Source organism: Mustela erminea, chromosome 14 (genome assembly GCF_009829155.1).
Source record: "Mustela erminea isolate mMusErm1 chromosome 14, mMusErm1.Pri, whole genome shotgun sequence".
Lineage (NCBI taxonomy): Eukaryota > Metazoa > Chordata > Mammalia > Carnivora > Mustelidae > Mustela > Mustela erminea.
Genome location: NC_045627.1, coordinates 60,365,881 through 60,385,431, shown reverse-complemented (window position 1 = coordinate 60,385,431; position 19,551 = coordinate 60,365,881). Strand labels below are relative to the sequence as shown.

The following is a 19,551-nucleotide window of genomic DNA, read 5'->3' as shown; positions in this document are numbered from 1 at the left end:
ATAAATAAATAATAAATAAATAAACCAGGTCTCTCAAAGCCAGGCAAGCTCCAACCCTTCCCACTTTGCCAATACCACCTCCTACCACTGCCACCTGCACATGCCAACCCCCAGGCCTTCCAGTCACTGCCGAGCTTTGCCTCCCTGCGGTGGCACACCTGCTCTTCCCTCTGTAGGGATTCCCTTCACCTTGACTTATGTTTTCTAATCGTCCCCCTGGACTAGGACAGTGGTCCTAGGACAGTCCCTTTCACGGGACTCTGCTGCTTTCTTCCCTGTTGTTGCCGCAGTCTAATTTGCTTTTGTGTTTCTGGTCTTCCATCTGCTTGCCCTCTAGAAGGCCAGTGCCACGATGGCAGCTGAATCTGCTTGCGCCAGCATGGCACCCGGCACATGGTGGGAGCGCTAATGATGTGTAAGTGGCAGGAAACCACTCTCGAATTCCTAGAGCATGGCCTTAAAGGTAAGAGATGCTGGGTGGATCTCTGTTGACTGAGAAACTGGATAAATCCAGAGACTGGATAGCTCCAGTATGCATAGCCAATGCCCAGAAAGGTTCCCGCCTATTAATTAAAACTACTCAAGAGTATTTTTCTCTAGTGAACTGACTGTGGGGCAGGAAGGAGAGGAGGACTTTTTAGGGTGTACTTTTAAATGTTTTATTTTTCTTGTGTAAGAGCATTTAACATGAGATCTACCCTCTTAAATTTTTAAATGTGCAATACAGTATTGTTAACTGTATATAAGGACAAGATTGTATGGCCAATCTCTAGAACTGAATCATCTAGAGTAACTGAAACCTTATACCTGTTAATGAGCAACTCCCCATTCCTCCTGTCCTTCGCTACATGCTATTCACTGAACACATGGAATGTCTTTGCATTTGTCTTTAATTTCTTTCATCAGTGTTTTGTAGTTTTCAGTGTACAAGTCTTTCTCCTCCGTAGTTAAGGTTATTACTAAATATTTTATTCCTTTTGAGGTTCTTGTAAATGAGATTGTTTTCCTTTCAGATAGTTCCTTGTTAATGTATAAAAAAGCAACTTGTTTTTGGATATTGATTTTATACCCTGCAACTTTACTAAATTCATTTATTCTAATGGGTTTCTTATTTTTCTTTTTTTAATTGAAGTATAGTTGACACACTATTTTACATCAGTTACAGGTGTACAACAGTGATTCAGTGTGTCTGTATATTATGTTAGGCCCGCCACAAGTGTAGCTTCCATCCGTCACCGTACAGCACTAACACAATACTATTGACTAGATTCCCTATGCTGTACTTTTGTCCCCGTGACTTACTCATTCCATCACTAGAAGCCTGTATCTCCCATCCTCCTTCAGCCATTTTGCCCATCCCCCGCCCTCCCTCCCCTCTGGCAACCACCAGTTTGTTTTCTGTATTGATGAGCCAAACAGGTTTCTTTTGCTGTGTGTGTAGACTTTAGGGTGTTCTTTATGTACAATCTTGTCATCTGTAAACAGAGACAATTTTTACTTCTTTCTTTCTGATGTGGATTCCTTTTATTTCTTCTTGCCTAACTGCTCTGATGAGTTCTTCCAGTACTATGCTGAATAGAAATGGTGAGATTGGGCACCCCTGCCTGGCTCTTGATCTCAGAGGAAGAGCTTACAGTTGTTACCACTGAGTATGATGTTGGCTATGTGGTTTTATACCTGACTTTTATTGTACTGATGCAATTTCTTTCTGTTTCTACTTTGTCGAAACTTTTTTATCATAAATGAGTGTTCGATTTTATCAGATGCTTTTTCTGCATCTATTGAGATGTGTAGTATTCATCCTTCATTCTCTGTTCATGTGCTGTATCACACTAACTGATTTTTATGTATGGAGTCATCATTGCATCCCAGGGATAAATCCCACTTAGTCATGGTATGTTATTCTTTTAATGGACTGTTGAATTCAGCTTGCCAGTGTTTTGTTGAAGATTTTGGTTGTTCCAAAGTGTACTCTTTAATTTCCACATACTTGTGAATTTTCTGGTTTCCTTCCGCTATTGACTTCTGGGTTCATTCTACTGTGTAGAAAAGATACCTGGTATAATTTCTGTCTTCCTAAATTTGTGAGACTTGTTTTATGACCTAAGATGTGACCTGTCTTAGAGAATAGTCCATGTGCACTTGAGAAGTTTATATATTCTGCTGTTCTTGGGTGGAATGTTCTATATGTGTCTGTTAGGTCTATTTGGTTTATAGTGTGGTTCGAATCTGTGATTGTTCTATCCCGTATTGACAGTGAGGCACTGAAATCTTCTACCGTTATGGCATTGCTGTCTCTTCCTCCCAGCAGTTCTGTCAATGTTTGCTTCAAAGATTTAGGTGCTCTGATTTGGGCATATATCATATATATTTATAATTAATGTATCTTCTGGATGAATTATCCCTTTATCATTCTATAATGTCCTTCTCAGCCTTATGTGACATTTCATGACTTACAGCATATTTTGTCTGATATAAATATGACCACCTTTGTTTTCTTTTGGTTGGCACTTGCATGGAATATCTTCACTTTTGGCCCATGTGAGTTCCTTAAATCTAAAGTAAGTTTCTTATGTGACATATAGTTGGATCTTTAAACTTTTTGTATAGTTCGATTTTTTTTATAACAAGCATGTCTTAAATTTTATAATAAATATTTCTTTAAATTTCATTTAGGGACATTTCAAAAGACTTTCTGATATTACTCCTTGAGCTCATTCTACCAGCAAAGGGCTTAATGACTTAAGAACCTAGAAATTCACTTGCTTTTGCTAAGGTGTGACATGTGTTTTTTAAAGAAATAAAAATTATTTTAAAAAACTTTTAACAAACAGGGGCACTTGGGTGACTTAGTTAAGCATATGCCTTCAGCTCAAGTCATGATCTCAGGGTCCTAGGATGGAGCCCACATCGGGTTCTCCACTTAGTGGCATATTTGCTTCTCCCTCTCCCTCTGTGATCGCTCTTAAATAAAATCTTTAACAAAACATTAAGAGAAAATTTGTGTAGGCAGATACAGCAAAATACTGGACCATCAGTGGGGTACATAGCTTGTCAGCATGAACTCCTGGGTCTGTGCCACTGCCTACCCTCAAAGCTCTGCATGCCATGAACTCTTGAAAATTCTTCCCTGACCTACAGATGTTTCCCTTTAACATCTCAGAATCCTGCTCTTCTTTATTTTTCAACATACAAAAATTGCCTTCTTCTTTTCCTTCAAAATACATATGTGTTAAAAATACTTATTCAGGGGCGCCTGGGTGGCTCAGTGGGTTAAGCCACTGCCTTCGGCTCAGGTCATGATCTTAGGGTCCTGGGATCGAGTCCCGCATCGGGCTCTCTGCTCAGCAGGGAGCCTGCTTCCTCCTCTCTCTGCCTGCCTCTCTGCCTACTTGTGACCTCTCTCTGTCAAATAAATAAAATCTTTAAAAAAAAAAATACTTATTCAAAGGTAACACTGTATAGAATTTAATTAGTATAAGTTAAAAATAAAAGTTACTCCTTCATCTAACCATCCCCTAGAAAAAAATACTTTTAATAATTTACTGCTTAATCCCTGTTTTACATATATATGTAAAACATTAAAATATATATATATATTTACCTAAATATCATTATTAAACACATTGTTTTATAATCCTGCTTGGTTTCACTTGATAATAATACAATATGGGCAAGTTTCCCTGTAGATTTTAGTTTACCCATTTAAATGACTATAAAATATTATTATTTATGGATATATCATGATTTATGTAATCTCCTATACATGAATATTTAGGCTTTCTAATATTTCACTATTATAAATAATGCTATAATGTATTTGCATCTCTGTACCTTTTCTTGAGATGATTTCCTTGGGGTAAAATATTTGGTCAGAAGGCAAATATATTTTGTGAGTAGAAATATGCACTAAAAGACATCAACAAGAGTGTTCATAAAACAGTACATAATATCCTCAAACTGGAAACAACTAAAATGTCCATTAACTATAGAATGGATAAATAAATTTTAGTGTGTCCAAGCAAAGGAATACTCCATTGCAATGAAGGAAAGAGCTGCTGTTAAACACGACAACATACATAGATCTTAGATAATACTGAGTGAAAGAAGTCAGACAAAAAAGAATATATATTTTGAATCCCCAAACTGGCAACACGAATCTGTCATGATAGAAGTCAGAGTAGTAGTTATCTTTGGAGGGGGCTTATCACCTGGGAGAGAGGATAAGGGAACAAATATCCTGTATCTTCACCCAGTTGATGGACTTCCAGGTGTTTTCCTTATAAACTATCAAGCTGTGGCCTTAGAATGTGCACACTTTACTACAAGTGTATTAGACCTAAATTTTTAAAATATCTTTACATATCTCATGAGGTCTTTTTTTTTTAAAGATATACTTGTTTATTTTAGAGAGACAGAAAAAGAGTGAGGGGAGAGCAGAGGGAGAGAATCCTCAAGCAGACTCCCCACTGAGTGTGGAGCCTGACGTGGGGCTTGATCTCATGAACCATGAGGTCACTACCTGAGCTGAAACTAATCAGACCTACTGAGCCACCCAGATGCCTCCTTATAAGATCTTCTTTCAAAAAGGTTGAATCACTTTATAACTGTAGGAGGTAATTTTTCCCTGAAGCTTAAAATATGTTCTATTTTCTATGAGTCCCACAAATCTTCCTTTTTATGTGCCCCCTTAAACAGTGTTATTCATTTATTCTAAAACCCAAAATCATTTCTTTCTAAACCCCTGAAGCACATCTTCATCTTCAGTTTTCCTAAAATCACCACCATTTCCCTGTACTGTAGAAATCTCTGGGTTTACAGACCATAAACCTCAAACAAAGGCATCTAATGATCACAAAGGTGATAGTTAAGCTTAGGGGGAAAACCTTCTAAAATACCAGAGGTGGGGCGCCTGGGTGGCTCAGTGGGTTAAAGCCTCTGCCTTCGGCTCGGGTCATGATCCCAGGATCCTGGGATCAAGCCCCGCATCGGGCTCTCTGCTCAGCGGGAAGCCTGCTTCCTCATCTCTCTCTCTGCCTGCCTCTCTGCCTACTTGTGATCTCTGTCTGTCAAATAAATAAATAAAATCTTTAAAAAAAAATAAAAATAAAAAAATAAAATAAAATACCAGAGGCAAGTCTCCTGGCTGCCCACATGGAAAAACCCATTGAACTACTTTCAGGTCTCTGAACACACTTCATGCTTTCTCACCTTCAGGCTTCTGTGCATACTGGACATATCACTAGAATATTCCAAATACTGACATTCTTTTACTGAGAATATACAATATTCCAGGCATTCTAGCAATAATATATCTAGCAGGCCTAAAAATGAAAGGATGAAATGTACACCACCTGTGCCTTCCAGGCCCTTGGGATGTAGCTGGGGAGGCAGATATATCAATCTATAAAGACAATACCCATTCTTGCCAGCCAAAATATTTTTTTAGATTTTTATTTATTTATTTGACAGATCACAAGTAGGCAGGCAGGCAGAGAGTTGGGGTAAGGGGGAAACAGGCTCCCTGCTGAGCAGAAAACCTGATGTGGGGCTCGATCCCAGGACCCTGGAATCATGACCTGAGCTGAAGGCAGAGGCTTTAACCCACTGAGCCACCCAGGCACCCAATTTTGTGTAACTTTTAACCTACGCAGAATGCAATACATGCATTCCTGTTCAATTTAACTGAGCTGGTTTCAGTGCAACATCTATTCTCTCTCAAATTTTTGTGGTATCAATTACCCACTCTCCTCCCTGCTCCCCCAGCTTTAGAGCATATCCAAGGGAGCTGTTTACTTTGACATGGCTTCTAAAACTATGCTCATTAAAATCACCAGTAACCTCCTAATTGGCAAAATCAACAGCCATTTTTTTTTTTCATTTCCCCTCTTCTTTCTTTTGGCTGCACATCATGCATGCGTTCACTCAACAACTATTGTCTGAACAACAACTATGTTCCAAGCAGTGACGGAGGCAGATGAAAATCCCTCCCCTCTAGTGGAAGATAGTGCAACTCAAACAAGTAACAAAGGGTATGATGGTCGTGTAAATAAGTACTATAAAAATAAAGCCTTTTGTTACTTACTCTATATACATAAGCCTTTATTCAGACTAGAGAAGCCCACAGAGTAAGCATAGTTCATTAATTTCTTCCAATCCAGATCCACTTTATTTCAGGGGTCATTTTTTTCATAAGAACTGTTGCTTAGTAATACAACTGACACTCCTATCTTTATCACGTTTCCAGGGAAACAAATCCGGAAAAATAACCCAAAGCCAAGTTTGTAAGGGAAGAAAGGGGGTTTGTCAAATCATTTTTCCAAAGATCCAATCCAAAACATATTGCTAGCACTTTGGAATAAAGATTAAATGAAGCACCCATAGTCACAGAAGGGACACGTATTATAGTCTAGTCACAAGTTCTGTCCCAGACTGACCACCTGACATGTCCCCTTCCCCTCCCCGCATCTAACCTGATTACTCATGCTAACTCACTTCTCTAGCATGGCCTGCCTGCTTTTATTGTTAGATATTAGGTTCGCTCTGCCCTGGCAGGAAGCATCTTAAAGGCAGACGTAGGATCTGTTTCACAGTCATTTGTCTCTGGCATATGTGTCTACATTTGCTTTCCATACTTCTAAAGAGACTAGCCTCTAACATTTGTTGGTGGCATTCAGTCCCAGCCATTGCCCTGCTTGGGCTCATGGCTCTACTTTAATCTCTACTTTCTATGTACCTTTTGTTCTAGATTAAGGGCTCTTAACATGGGGCTCACAGGTCCATCTCAAGGAATCATGATGTCTTTTAAATTGTACACAAAAACTTCAGAATGCCTTTATATGTCTATTTTCCTGCTTAGACAATTGTTAGCTTTCCATACATTCTCCATAAAGTCTTGTGATCCCTTAAAGAGCTAAGAATGACTGGTCTACTGAAGACATTACACTAAGTGAAAAAAGACAAGTATATGATTCCACTTTTATGAGATACCTGGAATAGTCAAATTCATAGCGACTCAAAGTAGAACGGTGATTGCCAGGGGCTGAGGGGAAAGAGGAGTGGGGAATTCGTGTTTTGTTTAATGGGTGGAGTTTCTGTTTGGGAAGACAAAAACATCTTGGAGTTAGATGGTGGAAATGGATGTACAACAATGTAAAAGTACGTAATGCCACAAAACTGTACTCTTATAAGTAGTTAAAATGATAAATTTTCTATTATGCATATTTTAACACACACACACACACACACACACACACACACACACACACACGAATGGCCGGTCCAGACAATCTTGATATTTTGCTTCCAGCTGTTGGCCTTGACTGTGCAGGTTATGGTTTAAAGTCCTCTCTCAAAGTAGAATCAAATGAACAACATGCAACTGTAGAATGATGCCATTATATAAGGAATAGAAAAACAAAATAAATACAAATATGCCCTTCTAACTATGACAAACATCTGAATCAAATTTGAAGTAAGGTTTTTAAACTCTCTCTTTTATAGATTTTTTAAAATTTCTCAGATAATAATGTTATTTTTATTTCATATTCCATATATAATAGACTATAAAAATGACTAATTTCTCTGCAGCCACAGTAGAGAGTAAGTCATAGAATTAGAATCAAGAGCAGATCCTGCTTGCTGTCTGAGCTGGGAATGTGTCCATTCATCTTTCTTTCTTGGACAGTTGTGCTCCAGAGTAAGGTCATCTCTTTCTCTTCCTCTGCTCCAGAACCAGCCCATTCATACTCATATTCGTATTTATTTTTTCATTTTATCTGTCAGTCTTTCTCAAAGTGTTCCATGTGTCAAGGCCTGATGGTTTTCCTGTCTGCATATGCTCTTCAGAAACCCACTCACTTGAGTTTAATATCTAATCTGGCCTCTTAAATCCCTTGGAAAGGTCTCTTCTAGGGTGGAATATTCCTTACACTAACATGCATTAGAATTTAATCAAGAAAAATTAAGTGTTAATGGGATGGGTTGGTGAGGTTTAGGATGAATATTTTTTCCTTGATTTATTTATATTATGTAATGAAAGAAAAACCTTAGCCCTATTCAGAATGCTACTATTTTTTTTTTAAGATTTTTATTTATTTGACAGAGAGGGTGAGAAAGAAAGAGCACAAGCAGCGGGAGCAACAGACAGAGGGAGAAGCAGGCTCCCTGCTTAAGCAGGGAGCCCAACATGGGACTCGATCCCAGGACCCCAGGATCATGGCCCAAGCTGAAAGCAGACGCTTAACCAACTGAGCCACCCAGGCACCTCCAAAGGTGATTCTCAAGGGAAATGCTGACTCATTTCTAAGAATCCATGACCTTGCCTTTAGGGACTGGGGAGATGCCCTATGCCGTATACTACTGAGGTCAAAATCTCTGATCAGCTTCTTAATTTCCAAATTAGGGATTAATATTACTATGTAAACCTTTACTTGATTGGTGTCTATAACCTGTGGGCCCATATTTAAGCAGCAACTGAAAATAGTAACACTCTAGGCCATCGTTAGAGAACATAGAGCCTCAGAAGTTCAGCTCCTCATCTTCCAGCTTCCAGCTTAGATAATATTTATGGAAGACGACCTGAAAGATGTATGTCTCCTCTTTTCCAGCCACTCTGAATTCTTTCTTTCTATCAAGTTGAGGATCTATCAAAGACCTCTATTGCCTTAGTCCATCACAGAATTGCTATGACTGAGTTGGCTTTTTAATATTATGCCTCTAGGTTACAGTTGCTATAAGAAATTGCTATTTTAAGAAATATGGTTGAAGACATTGCCTAATAAAAGCTCCTTTATAAAATATCATTGAGAATCAATTTCAGAATATCTGCTTTGCCCTGGGACTCGGTATGCCACACATAATGAAAACTATATTTGATTATGTCTTATTTTTTCCCCTTGGCTAGTAGGAAGCTCAGTGCTAAATACACAGACACATAAACATGCAAGTATATGTATACCTATGGAAACAAGTTTTTAATGTTCTTTAATTCCAGTTCACTCTTGAGTTTGTTTTATATTCTTTCTTGTTTATATAAGTGATATGATGTGATCTTTTAAAAATTTCCTAAATTACCTCATAAATAATTCCCTGCAGATGTTCCCTGTTCCTTTTGGGTGTTTCTAATTTGCCTACAAATTGGATTCTGCCTAGCAACCAATGTAGCCAAATGAAGAAAAATGACAGCTTTTTATACTCTATTTACAGAGTAAGAATTAAATCACCAGTGCTGAATGCAACTGTGGCAAATAGTCCCTCCCTAAAAATGTTGTGGCTTGAGAACACCTAGGCTAACTGGTCCTGGAAATAATTGGAATGCAACTGCATTTTTGTGTTGCAAATAGTTATGCTTCCAGACACAGGACTGGGCGGTGGGAACTTCTGCAGGTATAACAGCCTAGAGAAAGGGCTGTTAGGAGAAAGAAATAACCTTACTAAGGACCCACCTGGTGCTAGGGTGTGTTAGCTTTCTGCTATTGGCGGTGATATGCTGGAGGTGGCTCTTCCCACTCACAAGAGCTAGCTGTTAAAATCTGAAGAGTTTTGTGAGCCCGCTGATTAAGCTAGACCATGGTATGAGTACTTCTACCACATAAACTGGCAAATGTCACAAAGCAGCCACTACATCCCCAGAGAGCTGGTTAGTAGACACTTACCAGTCTGCTACCATTGATTGGCTTATCACTCACAACTAGCAATGAGATAGGCACTTCTGTCCTCATTCTATAAATGAGGAAATGGGCTCAAAAAGTCTTTAGACCTTAGGGAGAAATTACAGAGGGAAAAACAAGTTTTGTAACAGAAACTGACAAAGCAGGAATAGGTACAGGTATCATGCTAACCCTAAGGGCTATATTCAGAGGAAAAAGATCCTATTCAGGGGAAAGCAATGAGCTAATCCAAGAAGATTGTCAAGCTGAGGTTCAGAAGGCTGTGAGGAGACCAATTTCAGTGAGGGACTAAGAGACCAAACAAAGGCATCCCAGGGGAGCCCAAGCCTCCTTCACCCCTTACAACTCTACCTCTCCCTACCTAGGTTGGAGGAATCACTTTCAAAGGCAAGAAATTCCACTACTGCCATCCTCAACAGAAAGGGTTTTCTCAAGCTTGAAGACAGGAATTGGGCTATGTTTCTCAGGAGGTGAAATGTTAAAAAGTCAATACACGGGGCGCCTGGGTGGCTCAGTGGGTTAAAGCCTCTGCCTTCGGCTCATGTCATGATCCCAGTGTCCTGGGATTGAGCCCCGCATCAGGCTCTCTGCTCCATGGGGAGCCTGCTTCCCCCTCTCTCTCTCTGCCTGCCTCTCTGCCTACCTGTGATCTCTGTCTGTCAAATAAATAAATAAAATCTTTAAAAAAAAAAAAAAAGGTCAATATACAACAGTATTTTTCCTTTCCTTCAGAGGTAATTCCTATCAGGGACTGGAATGAAAAGGGCCCTTGGCTGTCCCAGCATCCCTAGCCACCTTCCTCCCTTTCATGGCCCTCTCTTCTATCATCCAGCAGATTCAAGGCAAGGGTGTTGGCCCAAAAAAGTCCAACATGGGCAACCAGTGCCAGCTTAGGCATCCAGGTGAGGTTCTAGTTGGTTCTGAATTTAGGTTTAGAGCTAAATAATCTCCAAGTATTACTCTGCCAGGCATTGTCCTGGCATGTTATTTCCCTCAGGAACCTCGAGGCGAGGAGTAACTGTGGTCTGGGCCATGGTAAAGGTAAGCCTGGATCGACGGTGCCACCCATTGTTGTTTTCCCAGAGATGATAGGAATGAAGAGCTCATATAGTTCTCAAGTGGCAAAGCCAGATTTTAAACCAGGTACAATTACTACAAGGACTGTGCTTTATTCAGGGATCTCTTTCTGTAACAATGGGCTGAGCCAGGAGACTTGGGAGAAACCTCTCCTTCTGGGGTCCCATAGGAAAGTTGAACCTCCCTTCTCACATGCTGTTTTCTGAAAAAGGGAGAAAGAGTGTGAAGGCAGACAAAAGCCTTTGTTTCTATGTATGATATCTTAAGTAATTAAAAAGATAATGCATATATGTTATTTAGTCTGTAACTGACTCTTGATTGGTGGTAAAGAATTTTGCAATATTCTGCTAAACTATGATTACAATAATGCTTTGTATCCAGGACCAAAATATGAAATTTGAATTGTGAGTAGATCAAGGGGTACCTCTTCTACCTCTGCTCAAATATTTTATCTTATTTTAGAGTAATTAAGAAGGAAGTGGAGCTGGGATTCAAAGAGCCCCCCAGCTGTTCAAAATGTAATACAAATGATGCTATCCTCAATATTTTCTTGGGATTTCTTGAGTTTTTAACTTCAGTTTATAGAGGAAAGCCTTTAGCTGAGACATCTAACTGCTGCCTTTCCTTCTTCTGACATTAAGAAGCCAGATCACTGACGTCAAGTAGCAGATCCCAGTGGGTGTGCCTACCCAACAGCCGCTCCTTCTTCTAGCTTACAGATTCCTGATTTCACCCATGTAGAAGAAAGCACTATGTATAGGAAAGACTCCCCAGTTCCAAGGATGAACAGTCATTAGTCTAAACCAAACACAGTAATCCATTCCCTTTTATCACAGTTGGTGTAGAAGTGTGTATTTCACAAATTCTGGCCAATGACATCTGAAAAAGACATTTGTTGGTACTTCTACAAAACGGGACAGAAATGTAATCAACAGAAACTTCCTTCTTTCTTTTTTTGCATGTGAAACAGTAGCTGCCATCTTAGCACCACAAATAAAGGCCAAGAACATAATGGAAAAGCTGATCCCAAATCCTGATATTGTTAAAGCAAAGAACTAACCTGAATTATCTACCTAAAGACTTGTTATCATATGGGAAAAAAATAACCCTACTACTTAAACCCTTCATAGGCACCTACTCCACAACTTGCAACCCAAATCGTCCTAACCAATATACCTTATTATTTTACAAACTTACCCCAAAATCCCCGTGAAGTGATGGCAAGAAGATCCCATTGAAGGAACAGTGGGAGTAAGGGCAGTAACTGGAGTTGAAGAGTTGAAGGATGCTTTTCTGGCATTGTTGATAATCTCCAGTGCCCTGGATTTGAAACTGATCGAATGGAAGAGTCCTCTCATATTTCTTGGTGCAGGGGCTACTGTAGAGGTCACTTATGTTCATTACTGTCTCGTATCCAGGGTGAAAGCATGGATCCCTGAGGGTTCCGTTTGTATCCTGAATGGAAAAATCACTTGAAGACATCATGTGCAAACATTCTGGGTACAAAAAGCACCACTCTGACTTCCCTAATGTGTAGGAATTTTATAATATCTTAGCATTGGTATCAATATGCCCCTGCCATGCCTTTTTCACTCTTGGGAACAGTCAGATATGTATACTAGGTACCAGAAATGGTATCAGATGTGAATGAACTTTTGCTATTCATAGAAAGCTAATAGAGCTCAAGCTGGCAGAAATGCCATTAGTTTGAAATGTCCCCTAGTGCTTAGTTAGTAATGAAATAAATAGGTCAGAAGCAGATTCACAAGAAAATCTCTCAAGACTCTCACAAGTCTGAGCTTTGGGTATTTCTCCAGGAGAAGTCTGCCCATGCCCTCCACACCAATCTCCAAGCAAAAAATCAGAAGCAACATGCCTTGAAATTACCTTAGATCATTTAAGCCAGGAGTATCAAAATGACTTTTAACCTACAACCTGATATGTTCAAAGGAAGAAAGGGGGCTTGGCTTGTGTGAAGAAAGGGGGCTCCTTGGTGGAGGCTTGGGGCTCAGTAGGTGTCTCTCAGCATCCCTATTCCAGTGGGAGTTACCTATTGACAGTGCTTCTGAAAACCAGAGCAGGAGCTTTAGAGGAGAGCAGAGAACTGGTTGTCCTTTCAGTGGAGACAGGGAACAGCTGGGTGTGACAGCCTTGCTCTGTGTGTGTTTGTCAGGGTGTGCCTGGTACTCACATGATTTTGAGTATGTTTAACTTTCCTTGTCTTCAGAAGACAAAAAGCGTCTGGGGACAAACGCGAAGTGTTGATGGATAAACTCTTGTGTTTTCTCTAAGTGAAATTTAGAGAGTGTTTCTAACAACCTGTTTTCTATTGCTGTAGGAAATGGAGACTTAAAAAGTGCTAAGAGCTGTATCCCTGGGGCTAATAATACTTATATGTTAATAAAAAATGTATTTGGGGCGTCTGGGTGGCTCAGTGGGTTGAGCCACTGCCTTCAGCTCGGGTCACGATCTCAGGGTCCTGGGATCAAGCCCCGCGTCGGGCTCTCTGCTCGGCGGGGAGCCTGCTTCCTCCTCTCTCTCTCTGCCTGCCTCTTTGCCTGCTTGTGATCTCTTTCTGTCAAAAAATAAATAAAATCTTTAAAAAGATGTATTTAAACAAAAAAAAGTGCTAAGAGCTTTTAAATTACCCATCCCTCCCAACAATACTTGAGCATGTAATTTTCACTGTCAGGGTCAGTGAAATGACTGAGAAATTGTTTCTCAGTCATTAAAAGGGCTGAGAAATTATTTGCAAGAAAGGAATTGAGTCGTGTCCTTGGAGAAAGTGCAGTAAACAAACACAGGAGGTAATGTCTGGATGGGACGATTCACAGGGGTCGACCAGATGTAGTTAGATATCCTGCTTGAGAAGGTTTGGAAAGTACAGTAACCAAGTTCAGACCAATTACTGAAGTAGAAAGAGACAACAACAGGATGTGGGGGCGGTGGCCCAGATGTGGGGAGGGTGGGTCTGGATTCAGTTATACTTGCCTGAATGTCCTTGGCCAGTTTCTGCCTGAGTGCTTGATCCTTCCCATAGCACAAGAAGCTGTGCGTGTACACAATGTAGTCCCTGCCATAGAGGCGGAAGTGCAGAGCATTGCTTGGAGACTCGATGCTGCTGTCTTGCGGCACAAAAGTGATTTGTGTAGAGGCTCCCCCAAGGTCTAAAGCCCCGTAGGTTTCAAGAGCAGTGTCTTCATTCGGCCTCAGGTTGAGCCAACTCGGTTTCTGAAAGAGAGTACAGTCAATAGCGGTAGCAGTCTCTGGACACCGGCTTCACACTGTATCTTACACTTGGGGACTTCCTAGGGTGAGGGAAAGGAGGCATAAGGTGACACAAAGCTCACTGGACGCTTCTCAGTCTGCATCAGATCAACAAGGAACATCAGCAAAGCAGGAAAAGAGGGGCTTCAAAGATAGAGCTCAGATTGCAGCAACACAGAAGTGGCATAGTCAGTGTTTACAATCAAGGAGTCTGAACCGAAAAGACTCAAGTTCAAATCTCCACTCATTTGCTCATTAACCATGTGACCCTGAGCAGATAACTACCTTCTCTAGGCCTCAATCTGAGACTTGAAAATGAAAGAATTCCTCATGTAGTTGTTCTGAAGATGAAATCAGACAGTACATGAAAAGTGCTTATGGGGCATCTGGGTGGCTCAGTGGGTTAAGCCTCTGCTTTCAGCTCAGGTCATGATCTCAGAGTCCTAGGATCAAGCCCCACACTGGGCTCTCTGCTCAGCAGGGCACCTGTTTCCCCCACCCCTCTGCCTAACTCTCTGCCCACTTGTGATCTCTGTCTCTCAAATAAATAAATAAAATCTTTAAAAAAAAAAAAAAAGAAAGAAAAGTGCTTAGCACAGTACAAGACACATAGCACTAGGCAAATATTAGCTATTCTTATTTTTAATGATAGATATTTAATTTCCTCTCTGCCTCCCTAAGGTGAAGATATGATTTCCTTATTCTCCAAAAGGAAAAGTTCTTGTAATAAAATTCTTGCAAATGTGGGGATAAATTAACGTGTCCATTCACCCAGCATTCATTCTGGCTACAGATCCCTATACTGCCTAAGACCACAATGGCATTGACATCCCCCCCCCCACCCTGGGGAGCCACCTCCCTGGGTGCGAGATGATCACCTGAGTGAATTTGCCCAGCAGGTAGTTGATGGTAATCCAGCCATAGGCACCTTCCTCTTGGCCGGTGATGATTCTGGCACCCTGGAAGTCAAAGTGGTAGTTGCTGAGGCTCCTCGCCACCACAGCCAGGACCTTGTCTGCCAACTGCTCATTTTCTATCCTGTGCAAAGGAAGAGCTGTGTTTACCAGTTTTGCTTGAATAACTACAAGTACTCCTTTTAGTCACGGCTTCCAGCAGTTCTCCTAGGAAGCGAATCCTAACTCCCTGGAATAAACGAAGGGATGGAGGTGCCATCTGTCTGAGGCTGTCTGAGGAGCCCTCCTTTTGGGTGAGGCAGAACTAGTCTTTTGGCCCTCCTCTCCAAATCCAGATCCTTCCTGTCCCTACATAGACTGCTCTTCCTAAAAATACCATTTTTTTTTGGTTGCTCCTAAATATTATCAAAGTAATTTTCATTTTTGTGGTGGTGGTGGCTGGATGTTGTTTAATCACTACATCTGGAGATGACAAATGCTACATTAGCTATCACTGGTGGCTTCCAGCTGGTTCCGGAGTCAGGCTCTGCTTGAGGTTTTTAATTATGGCAGATACCAGGTGGCAAATGTCCTGAGACAGATACCCAACCTCCACTGGGGGGCCAGACTGGGGAAAAAAAGTCTGCCTCATATTGTACCTCAGTTCCTGGGTCTGTCTGAGATGTTGAGACCTAAAGAAGGAATCTTCCAGTGTTGTCCTAGTGAAAATGGGATGCAATTACTCCCAACACTGAGAGGCTCTGGGCCAGAGATGCTGCCTTCCAACCAGCACTGAACCCTCTCAACACTCATCTGAATAGCTTCACATCCTACGCCTGGCTTCCCTGTCCCCAGTTTTCCTCCCCTTCTCCCACTCCCAATCCACCTCTCTCCCAGTGTGACCAACAGCTTCCCATTATCTCTCAGACGAACACCAAATTCCCAGCCTGGCCCACAAGCCACTTTGTGAGCTGGCCCCTGCCTCTTTGGAATTCCACTCAGAATCCTGGCTTTACAACTTACCAGGCATGTGACTGACCTGGGGGTGACTTACCCAACATTTGTAAGTCACGGCTTCCTTATCTGGTTAATAATAGTTAATAATGCCTCTTCATAGAGTTATGATGACTAAGCACAGGTCTAACAACATAGCAAGGGCTCAACAAATACAAACTGCTTCATCATTTTTTTATTATTTTTTTTTACTATATGTAGCCTATGTTCTATCTATGCAGAACTATTTATAGTCCTCTGAATATGCCCTGGTCTCTCACTCATCCCTGCCTTTGCACGTCTACTAGAACACAAGCTTCAGGAAGACAGGGACTTTGTTCTCTTCACTCCTGTATCCCCAGCACTTGGAACAGTGTCTGCCACAAAGCAGATGTGGAAGAAACATGGGTAATGGAATGTGTGACATCTTCTCCACCTCTAATATGCCCTTTGCCCGCCCTCCAACTCATCCTTTGTGATTCAGCTCAAGTGTACTCTTGTCCCATTCTGAGCAGGGCCAACTATGCTCCCATAGTATCTCTGAGCACTCCTCTGCTAAAGAACTGATGACCCGTATCGAAACTCTCATCTCCCATATGGGTACTAAGCGGTGACCAAAGAAGATGTGCTACTTGTGATTATTTGGGTCTTGGGACATCTGTGGCTCTCCTCTGGTCTTTCTCCTCCTAGATACTGGATGGCTAACTTGGTAGCCTCAAATCCCAGAGAACACAGGCTCAACATTGCTCTTTGTGCCCCAGCCCCCTTGAATTCTCTGCAGGGCGATGGGCAGGAGGACTTTTTCTTTTACACACTTGGACTCCCATCATTACACATACTAAGAGTTTGGGAGTTGTACCCACTTACTGAGATTTTCTTCCTGCAGTGTGGACATGTAGGATGTTTAGAAGGTGGAGTGTTAGGGAAGCGTGGTGCTATCCCATAACTTCAGAGGCTCTCACACTACCAGCCTAACCCCCGACAGTGTGTCCCCATGTGCTATAATACCTGAGCAAACGCATGCCTGCCGTCGCTCCCAAGTAAACAGGGGTCTCTTGGTGCCGGGACTTTGGAACCACTTGAGTGGCTCTTACCATGCATGCTGTCAAATAAGTGTCTATTTCACTTAATTTTTGAGCATATCCTGAGATTCCAGGACCTAAGGAAAGATATAGAAGCAAATGACAATCTTTTTTTAAATGTACAGGACACCCCTGGGCAGTATTAGAGCAAAACAGTGGCATTTTTTGAGAAAACCAAAGAAGACAATTTCTTGATATAATGTAGGTTAGGTTGCTATACTTTGAGGGTAACTCTCTGAACCTGGCCTTGGTAGGATCTATTTTCAGACCTCGGGCTGGGTCTGTCATTGTTCAGTAATTTTGCCGCTGGATAGCGCAATTTTCACATTCAATTGCATAATCTCCCTAATAGGTTCTCACATTTTTAAGGGGGAATAACTAGAATTTAAATAAAAAATTGAATTAAAAAAATTAAATGGGGCTCTTATAGTTACCCTATAGATCTGCTTTTTGATGTTTTTTCTACAAAACTGTAACTAATAACACTAATTCCTAGAAGACCTAAAAGGAGAAATAAGAAATTTAGAAAAATGAAAATAAACACCAGGCACACTGGCTTTTACTGAAAAGACAGTAACGGCTGCTAACTAGCTATGTGAACATCGACAGTCCCCTGAAATTTCTGAAGCAGAGTTTCTTCCTTTATTAGAATAAATATGTACAGAATCCATGTCTCCTTGGCAATTTTTCCTCCCTGAAAACCTGGTTTCCCTAGTAAAACTGTTTTTTCGATTCCAGAGCAAAACTAACTGTTGCTAAGAACTTTTTTTTTTTTTGTAAGTTATGCTTAACAATCTCAGCTCTCTTTAAATTAAAATAAACATCTACACTTTAGTGAAAATGTGCATTAAAGATTTTTGGCCAGATATGTGATCCATATCTTTCACAGATTTTTAAAAAGCCGGTTTAACAGTAATGAAAAGAGCAGCTCTAAGTTATCAGGTAACTGTTTTGATTAAAAAATTCTGGCCTTTAAGAATTTTTTCCACCCACCTTTCATCTAAATATTTGACTAGAGAACTCTCTCTTTTGAGAGGGGAGAAGTCCTGCACTTCTTTGGCCAGACATATCTGGAATGAGTCTCAGAAAAAAAGATAGCTGCTGGATTTAAAAAAAAAAATACCAACATTTCTTAAAAAATGGAAAGCAATGAATTAAATAGAAGCAAAAAAAAAAAAAAAAAAAAGAGGGATTTGGGCTTAAGAAATGCTCAACCTTCTGTCTCACAACGGTTGGGGCCAATGTCTGAGGATATCAGGCTCCTGGGTAAAATGACTTGCTCCTTGGAAACATCTTCTCTCTACCGCTTTCTTGGGACACTTTGAAAATTGGGGGACCTCACAGACCATCAAAGTAAAAGTCAGTCTTCTGGGAGCTAAGATACCTGTCTACGAAATAGTGGGACCCTACCTCAAAAGGCCCAGAGAGATCAAGGTCAGAGAAGACAGTGCGGTGCAGTAACACTCAGTACATACTGGGGTGCTGAGTGGAGGGAGTGGAAAGGGCTGAACTGACAACATTAACTTCTGTGAGTTTAGAAGAAAACTAGGGAGGAAAAAAATCAATCTGTAATGTGGTGATTCCGATAGAAGGAAGCATGGAGTGCAAGAAAGAGACCTAGACTCTTGTCCTGGGTTTGTTGCTACTTGTAAGTCACTAGTCTCCCAGGTTTTTGCTTCCTTCTTTGAAAATAAGATTTAAATGATCTGCAAGCGGGGCACCTGGGTGGCTCAGTGGGTTAAGCGGCTGCCTTCGGCTCAGGTCATGATCCCAGGGTCCTGGGATCGAGTCCCGCATCGGGCTCTCTGCTGAGCGGAGAGCCTGCTTTCCTCTCTCTCTCTCTCTGCCTGCCTCTCTGCCTACTTGTGATCTCTCTCTGTCAAATAAATAAATAAAATCTTTAAAAAATAAATAAATAAAAAAATAAATGATCTGCAAGCTCCAGCCCTAGAAATCTGTGATTTCTTCCAAGCTGTAGCTTAGAGGATAAAGACTAAGGGCAACAATTCTTTGGACCAACAGCATCAACATCACCTGGGAACCTATAAGAAATGCAGATTCTGGGGCCTGTCCCACACCTACTGCATCAGAAACTCTGGTGGTGGGACCCAGCGTCTGTGTTTTTAAAAACCCTCCAGTTGGCTCTGCTGCAGATTCAAATTTGAGAGCCACTGGAGAAGTCGCGGGTTCAAAACTGGGCAGATCTCCACTTGAACCCCAGTTCCATCACTTACTAGCTCAAGCAACCTTAACAAGTGGCATACGCTCTCTCTATGTCAGTGCCCTCATTTAAAAAAAAAAAAAAAAAAAAAGGGAACAGTAGGACATATCTCCCAGGGAGACCATGAAGATGAAATCATGCATTTTCCATACTTGGTGCGTAACACACAGATGTGTGATGGGAGCCACTATGACCTGACGACTTTTACATTTGTTTCTTCTTCAAGGGCTTCATCATTCAGGACTGATTTCATATTATTTGTGTAATGACAATAAAATAACAGCAGCAGCTGCCCCACGGTGTTCTGAATGTCCTTTTTCTCATGTATTTCCCCCCACCTGCCATAC

The 19,551-nt window shown here is 41.1% G+C and overlaps 1 protein-coding gene across 2 annotated transcripts in view; it reads right to left on the bottom strand.

Annotated features, from left to right (window-relative positions):
* Nucleotides 1-19,551, bottom strand: part of ENTPD1 (ectonucleoside triphosphate diphosphohydrolase 1) — a 94,065-nt gene that overhangs the window by 10,129 nt on the left and 64,385 nt on the right. For both annotated transcript variants that reach the window (XM_032312278.1, XM_032312277.1), the window contains exons 4-7: nucleotides 16,910-17,060; nucleotides 14,894-15,053; nucleotides 13,740-13,979; nucleotides 11,946-12,203 (exon numbers count right to left, since the gene is read on the bottom strand). In XM_032312278.1, the coding sequence (XP_032168169.1) occupies nucleotides 11,946-12,203; nucleotides 13,740-13,979; nucleotides 14,894-15,053; nucleotides 16,910-17,060 (809 nt within the window). The remainder of the gene's footprint in view (nucleotides 1-11,945; nucleotides 12,204-13,739; nucleotides 13,980-14,893; nucleotides 15,054-16,909; nucleotides 17,061-19,551) is intronic.